Source organism: Diadema antillarum, unplaced genomic scaffold, assembly GCF_040938485.1.
Source record: "Diadema antillarum isolate AM-2024a unplaced genomic scaffold, OU_Dant_1.0 scf00000069, whole genome shotgun sequence".
Classification (NCBI taxonomy): domain Eukaryota; kingdom Metazoa; phylum Echinodermata; class Echinoidea; order Diadematoida; family Diadematidae; genus Diadema; species Diadema antillarum.
This window is the reverse complement of record NW_027270958.1, coordinates 2,201,279-2,210,114: the sequence shown is the minus strand read 5'-3', so window position 1 is coordinate 2,210,114 and position 8,836 is coordinate 2,201,279. Positions and strand designations below refer to the sequence as shown.

At 38.3% G+C, this 8,836-nt stretch overlaps 1 protein-coding gene across 1 annotated transcript; it reads right to left on the bottom strand.

Annotated features, from left to right (window-relative positions):
* Nucleotides 1-5,951: 5,951 nt before the first annotated feature.
* Nucleotides 5,952-7,130, bottom strand: LOC139716701 (octopamine receptor beta-2R-like). The gene has a single exon (XM_071628230.1). The coding sequence runs from the start codon at nt 7,128-7,130 to the stop codon at nt 5,952-5,954; it is 1,179 nt and encodes a 392-aa protein (XP_071484331.1).
* Nucleotides 7,131-8,836: the final 1,706 nt, after the last annotated feature.

Genomic DNA, 8,836 nt, shown 5'->3' with positions numbered 1-8,836 from the left:
ACATGTGCAAGCAACTAAGTTTGTTATTGTCGTATGCATGCATACGTACATAATTATGCAACATAAGACCAACAAAACGCAAATGTCATAAATATTTTGGTACGGACATCTTCATGTTGAATGATGTTTGACGTTCTAATCAAATTTAATGACGGACGGCATCTATTGATCTCCTTTTATTACCGCTTTGATTACATGAAATTACAGGGCCATGACACTGATCTTGAACTTCTGAGAATTATAAACAATACCAAGAGTTCAAAGGTAGATAGTAAGAAACAGTACATTACACAATAAATAGGCACCCTCTCCTTTCTTTCACAATTTCACACACACACACTCTCTTTGTACATATATTTGTTATATATATCTGTCTCAATCTGTCTCTACATATTTATAAATGCATTATATACATATAATTTTATATGCATGGATATAATGAATAGAGAAAAACAAACCGACAGACAGTCAGAGGGACAGAAAAACAGAGGCAGACACAGACAGATTCATGCTTAAGTCCTTATATTATTTAAAAATGTAGATCATGACTTAAAGAGGTATTCTTGATGTCATTTCATAGTGGTTTTTTTTTTTTCAGAACTTCCTTGTTGATGACCCTTTTTCATCCTTTCTCTTCTAGGCCTAATAGAAATATCCCACCGAGGACCAATGATTTAAAAGAAAAGGATATCAATAAAAGAAATAACTCCACAGTTTTTTGTGTGGGCCACCATTGTTCTTTTCGATTTATTTTTCAATTTTTCAATTCATTTATATCTGCAATTCTTTCATGATACAGAGTCTAACGAAAATAGAGTAATAATATTGAGCACAAATGCACAAAGTATACAATGATACATTCTGATAAATTCTTATATATTTCAATACATCAAAGACATATACCAATACATGAAAAATGGTATCATACATTTGTATTCTAAACAAGTAATCTGAAAAAGAATTCAAATTGTTTATTCATCACGACATGGTCTAAAATAAATGCATTTGTCTCGTGAAGGAATAAAATTTGGAATTAAAGATTTTTGAAAGATACTTAAAGAGGTGCATTACTCCAATTAAAATCTTGGCTTCAATTCCATTAAAAATTCAGCCGTCATTTTTACTTACAGTTTATGAATCATTTACAAACACAATGTTCACACCAGCATTATGTCAAAAGACAATGGAATTATTGTAAAGCATTGATGTTAGTGGGGGCGCTGTGACATAGTGCATGGATAATTAAGACTTCTGACTCCCAATCGGAGGACCTGAATTAGATTCCACTCCAGTGCTTACGTCTTTGGACAAGATGTTTTTACCCACTAATGTCCCTGTCAACCAGGTGCATAAATGGGTACCTGGCAACTCCTGAGCAATGGCCCTCTGGTAGAGCAGTGGCAACACTTATGAAGAGAATACCCTGGATAGATAAGACCCTATCATTATTATCATTAATATTGTTATTATTATTATTATTATTATTATTATTATTGTTATGATTAGTATTATTATCATCATTACCATTATTGTTATTATTATTATTATTATTATGTCGCTGTCTCATGCAGTTTGCGGACGAGACTATGGCCAATAGTAAGTGGTGTTTCTAAAACACATGTGAAGCTTGAGATTCCAAAGTTTTCTCACTGTTTTTAGCAGATTCTAATGAGATTTTCTCTTTTAGTTTAATTAAATTACCAATAAGCGCGAGGCTTAAGCAGGCGCCACATTGTCGAAATTGTCGAAATTGAGCAAAGATGGACACATGATAAAATTAAATGTTTACTTCGGCTCTGATCGTGTAAACTTCGGGTCATTCGTGAGGGAATCTTAAGCCATCGTATGTGATCACCGATGGAATTTCTCAGACTCCGATAGAAACTTCGTGAACGGTGGCAAAGTCTTTGACAAGCCCCCAAAATAGCCTGAATATCTTGCGAAGGTTCAGTTTACATCTTCGTGTAGCCTTCTTAGTGTGGTTCGGGTGTCAGCGTGTCATTTTCTGTACAGGCATCGTATTTGCTTCGGCAGTTTATCGGCTTTTAACCAAGTTCGGGGCCAACTTCGTGCAAAATTGAAAATTCTGTATTCGTATGGTCATCTTATGTCAACTTCGGTATTGTGTGCCAGCGTGGCAATTGACCCTCTGGATCTACAGCGTACCTCAGACTGCATCGCCTTGCGCTCGAGTCTAACATGAATGCATCAGATAAGTTGGACCGAGCCAAGCCTGAGCAATATGCCGAGTGAAAGTATGAAGGGGGTATTAGCTTCATCTTAGCTTATAATGACTGTTGTGCGCACTTGCCGAAATGAACATTCGTGTCGCCTTCTTTGACAGCCTTTTCAATTTGTTTAAACTGCACGAATAAAATTAAGAAAACAAATGTCATTTAATCGAATTAAGTTCAGTACTTGTATTAGACTATTTTCAACCAACAACAGGGCAAGACGTGATACAGAGCACAAATCACAAATCACGATTGCTTTGATATTAAGTTGTGAAAAATATATTTAGTACAAGGTGACTTATAAAGTATACAGTATTACAAAATGTTTATGTACAAATTATTTGAATAATAAGAAAAGCAATGTAGAATTTATAGGGTCAGAGAAAAGCACGGGGAAGTGGAATCGGGGAGAAAGAGGTTGCAGCCTCCCTCCAAACTTGCCCCCCCCCAAAAAAAAAAAAGAATAAATAAATGCACCTCCCACCCCCGCCCAATTGGTATGTGTGCATGTATGTGTGTATTTGTCTGTCTTTTTTTTTCTTTTTTTCCGCTTAGGGAAATTGTTGTTTTGTTGTTTTTGTTACTATGTGTGTGTGTTTTTTTATACGAGGGGACTGCACTCTACAAGCTCTGCTTTTTAGCAGTCCCCTCCATTTCCAGCAATATTGTGTATGCATTTACCACAGTGACACGAGTTATTTTTTGTATCTATGCTGGAAATTTACCTGTATCTGTTTTACAATGTTATTTCTGTTGATCGCATTGTGGTACTGATTTTCTGACATCTGTTTATACGAATGTTTCATTGTACTTCCAATTATTTTGTTTGTTGGAAATGAAAATAAATGAACTTGAAAAAACAGCAGGAAGATCCATGACTTTCAAGTGCTCTTCCAGCATGTCCAGAGATTCTTCCCGTCGAAGTGGAGGGCGGGGGGGGGGGGGGGGGGGGAAGAGAGTACATTAATCTTACCAAAACCAAGGAACAACCACCTCCCCCCCCTACACACACACACACACACACACATGGACACAAACACTGTGAAACGTTCCGCGAGTTCTAAAATGAATAACAGTGATGGAAATGAGTGGTCCATGAACAGAAGAGTTTGTAAAAACATGGATCACTCAGTAAATAGTTTTGTGTAGATAACGTACATCATCATCCGAAATCTATTATGTACAGAAATAATAGAATATAACGTTATCATTACTGTTCAATATAATGCACGCAATATCAAATTGTGGGAAACTAAAGTAAATTATTTTCATACAATTATACATCAGACATACAAATTAAAAAAATAAAATTTCAATTGGCCGTGAGTGTGTACCAGAGAATATGGTGACCAAAAAACAAAGCAAAAAAAGACAACCAAGAATACCAAGAACCAAGAATACACACACACACACACACACACACACACACATACACACACACAAACACATATTTGCCGAAACACGTAAAAAAGACACATGCATAAAAGACTCGACATTGTATCAAGACGACAGAACACGTTGTCATTACAAAACAACGAGGAACATGAAGAAAGGAGAAGGAACAGAGAAGAAAAGAGTAAAGATTTTTTGTTTTTAAATGAAGTGGAACACGCCACTCCATTTTCAGGACAAGTGAAAGCGTGCACGAATGCAATTACGCGTTGCAATTTAATCACCCAGTGTTGTATGTGACGAGCAAGTATTGTCCTAGATCTTTATATGTCATGAACTTATAATAGGAGATTCTCTTAAAGTGGTTGAAAGTATCCCAAGGCAATAACAACAATAGTATCACCCACTTGTCGACAACACAAATGATGTGAATAGAAAGAGTGAAAGAAAAGATAAAAAAAACAGGTCTTGTATAAACACTTGCAACTGCGACATTCACTACACAAATATCTACTTGAAATATCTCATCGGGTGAAAAGTGATTATGTTATAAAGGGAAAGAATGAAACAATTCTAAACACGTCTTGTATAAACACTTCCAACTGTGATCATTACACAAATATCTACTTGGAATATCTTACTGAATGAAAAGTAACATGTCTAAAGTGCTTGAATGCTGAAAATCTTTTTCCAAAATCTGTTTCTCGGGGAACGGATTTGCGTCAGTCACTAAAAGGGCACGGAAATCGCAATGTTAAAGTGGAAACATGTAGTGCCACTCGAAAAAGTGCAGTTTATGCAGTATGCAGTGCTGAGGGATGGAACATTGAGCTCGCAAATCATTTACATTTTACTGACTGAAGATATATAGCAGCACAGAGCACATACAACACACTGACCTTCCCTTCATAGTTCAAAAGATAATATGAAGACAGCATTAACTCTGGACAAGGACTATATTCCTACTGTGATTTGTAGCCGCCAATTACGACTTGACCATGGTCTTAACCAATATATTAAATTGCAGTAAACTTGTTGCAAAGGTATAGATTTTGGCTCATTTTAAACCTCATTCCCTTTTCATGTGTCATATTTTAAAAAACTTTTCTTGAAGAAATGTTCAATAGATGATAAAAGAGGAAAACAATAAGATTGCATTTTCGCAAGTACTCGACTCTCTTCACGAATTATGGTCCTTTTCTCTGGATAGCACCACTACAACTGTGTATTCCTTTGCATTTTTTTTTTGGTAATGTACAGCCTGCACAGAACAGAATTACATTACACTTTTGTATTCAATATTCTCAACTGAATTAGTTTTGTATTCTTGCGTGAAAAGTATGCAAAAATTAAATCAAATCAAATCAAATTTAAGAGAGATTGGCAATCAACCACTTACAGCCTGAGATAATTCTAAAGGAGGTTAAAGCGCGATGCACACTCTCAGCTTTGAACGTGTTCCAATTCTGAAGAATACAGCATGGAGTCTCAAAGGTGCGTGTGCCCTAAATTGATAATTTTTCACTAAAAGTGAGATTTCAGTCCACGGTTCTTTACAATTGAATTAGAAATGTCGGCAATTTATTCATGCCCAACAGTAGTGGGTGAGAAATTCCTTAACAGATCTTCGAAGTGAATTTACAGATGTGAGCCTTTGTGAAAGAGGCAGAAATCTGCAGTTATGTATTATACACATATGCACATAATATATACATATACTCACATACAGTATTCTCACTTTAAAATCTTCTCTCATATAGCATTCTAAAATTTGCATTTAGCATTTAGAGGTTGCTACATTAACATCACCGTAGAGTCATATGAAGTGGGCTACAATTAACTCAAAGTCAAAATACTTACGGTAACTCCAAATCTGACACCGGCAAAACATCAAGTTAAGAATGCGTTTTCCTTCTCTCAATGTGTACATGTTGTAGATACGGTAATATCAAAGATATATAACTATAATTGCAAAATATGTTTGTATATCTATATATGTTACGGTAATTAAAAAAAAGATATCTAACATATTGCAAATGTCTGTATATCTGCGACAATTAAATTGGTCCATCTCGCAGCAAGAATGACAATAAACACTCTGGAACAGCAGTAAAATTGATAGTGACAGCTCGAACAGTGGACGTTGAATCTGTGCGTTATAGCTGATATAGGCTGCCTATTCTAATTGTTTTATTTTGCCTGTGAAAATAAAGTGACACATACGTAAACCTTTGCCATGAAAAACAAGTCACTGTTCTTTTCTAGTGGTAAGGGGTGATAGACATGGAGAGGTCAGCGTAATCTCGTGATAAAAATTTACGGAACTTATCGTGACAGACACCTAAAACAAGCTCGAACATCATCCCTGAAATTCTTCATCTGCAAGGCGTATATGAAAGGATTTAGGCAGGTGTTACAAGTGGACATGATAACGGTCACTCGATACGGCACTTGCCGCAGGTTGATCACCTTCAGATTGACGAGCAAAAAATACCACTGATTGGGAGACCAGCAGATGATGTATCCGAGAGACACCAGGAGCAGGACTTTGGTGATCTTCAAGCGACGAACTGAAGCCCCTGATCTGCGGGTGCCCTCACGGACAGTACGGGGCGTTCCCGCGTTGGTCAACACAGGTTGCTTTACGGCCAGAGAGATTGACGGCGGCTGGAGACTATCGCGAGCAGGAACGCCATCGGGTGTGGCTTTGGTGTTGGTCTCGAGACGAGCTTGATTCGCGCCACCCGGACAAGGCTGGTTCTGCTGATTGTCCACGAAGGACGAAGGTGAGGGCATAGTGGAACTCTGGTTGTGCTCCGTCATGTTGCTCGACGCTAGGAGATCTGACACCCGATTCATCTTCAGAAGTTTGTAAGCTATAGACAGAAAGGAGAAGATCATGACACAGATGGGAAAGAAGTACTCCCAAAAGAAGAGTGTAATTGACAAGACAGTTCGGGCTCTGTTGAACACTTCCGTGCATTTTCCGTGGTATTCGTTGACGATACCGTTGTAGGCAATGTTGATTGACGGTGCCACAAACCAAGTGCAGGCGACCATGAACATTGTCGATGAGCGCTTGAAAAGACTGGAGTATTGCATCGGGTGTACCACTGCGATATATCGCTCGATCGATATTATGGTCAAGTTGAAGGTTGAAATGGCAAACGATGCCCATAAAAGTACAGAAGACTTCCATATTATGCAGTAGATGGTACCAAAAACCCAGGGGGGCGGAGCGGATACGGGAAGAATGGTGGTGATGGTAAGCGCAACTAGAAACCCGGATGCCACCATGTCCACAGCGGCCTGCATGATGATTAGGAAGTTTGTCTGGTTTTGCTTCGATCTCCGTTTGAAAACAACGATACAGAGAAGGTTCCCGACAATGCCCAGGCTTCCGAAAATGAGTTGGAAAATGTTGACGATGGTGACGCTCGACCCCGCCTCCTCGGCCTGCTCCTCAAGTTCCCTCGTACCATTCAGGCTCGTGAGTGAATGCATGGTGATGGTTGCTGAGAACTAGTGAACGGCTCAGCTTTTTTGCATGCGATAGATGATTATGATTATGTTCTTAAAGCAGCCGAACTATCCTGTGCATTGCAGGAAATGGCAGCAATATCAAAGCAGAGTATCATCTGTATCTGCTCCCAATTCAGTACTCAAGTTTGTCAAACAGTTCACATGGTAGAAAAAGACAATCCACGTCCCTCATTCAACTCGAGTACTTGGTTAACATAATCATCAGAAAAGGAAACAAAATTAGCCAGCGGTCTCTAAGAGACTGTAATGTTGCACAAAGAAAGATTTCAGAAACGAAGTAATGCGCGCGACGTACTTGATGCATACATGCTAAAGCACCTGCTTGGAGCAAGTTCGTGACAATTAACTCAAGCCTGAGTCCGAGACACACCGGATCTCTTTATTGAAGTCGATCTGGATCTCCCTCGTACCAGTGAAAGTTCTTGTTTCCTCGCAGCAGTGGGGTATGCTGCTCTTAAGATAATATTGAGAGAAAATGTCATGCTGAACTCCACCTCCACCTGCCTGTGTCGAATAAAATAATATCCATCGATACACAGAAAAAAGCAGGCATGCGCATGGGAAGAGTTTACGGGGAGTCACGTGATGCATAATTTAGGTCGGTGTGGCTGATAGACCTTGACACGGCTGTTCATAAGGTGTAGCGCATTGTGTTTGTATTAGCTTGATCATTCGTTGAACGCCGTCGATGAGGTAAAATGCAATTCTAATTGGGCTGGGTGCGGGAGCGTAGCGGTTTTGATTTGAAGAATAAGGAAAGCTTTCAAGCACAAACGACAGACAGTCTTGGAGATGGAGATCTGTGTATAGAATTTGGGGGAGATGTTCTAATGCATACCCACGTTTCATCGCCGACATTTCGATATCATGCACCGGCCACAAAGAATCGAACTGCAAGCATTATTTTCGCGTGGCTACTTTTAGATAGTGACGAATACTACTAAGTACATTATCATTGATGTCCATTATGTCGATCCATATAACAGTATAGGGCGTGTGTATGAGTGTCGGGTAAATGTCATCCTTGAAAGATCTTGGTTCCTCTTTTTTTATTCATGTCAATGCATCATCTTCGATCGATGACATGTAATCAATATTCAGATTAGATTCGACAATCTTGACAAGCAGCGAGCTAATGGAAAGGAATAATCGTAGATAAACTTGAAATGTTATTTGTATTTCATGTTAATTTATGTACGGTTTATAGCCACCTGTTTCATGTGCGCAGCAGGGAATGCAAAGTGTAATACATTATGTTCAAAGGTAACAATCATCATTTTTTTTTTCACATCAAAAATAACCTTTTCAAATCTTCATTGTGTTTTTAAATTACAACATAAGTCATGTTCCATAAACATACTGATTTAAGCTCCGTGAACCCTGCTGTATACAGCTTTACCGTAGCATAACAAATTGCATTACTTGAGAAGTGGTTGTGGTTTACCATGTGAATAGTTATGTTGACCCTGTCTCTGCTCCAATGAGTCAAATGTGCACAAATTTCACTAGGGAACATAATGGAAAGGAGATTAAAGGGACTGTACAGTACTGGTTTAAGTGGGGATTCAGGTTTATAACATCAATAAATTAGATAAGGAGAAACCTCTTATGGAATATGAAAGAGCATGTAATTTTAAGAAGGATTTAATGCAAACGTTTATTTGATG

Excerpts from the sequence above, each read along its gene's own strand:
- LOC139716701 (XM_071628230.1), bottom strand. The coding sequence starts at position 7,130 with ATGCATTCACTCACGAGCCTGAATGGTACGAGGGAACTTGAGGAGCAG.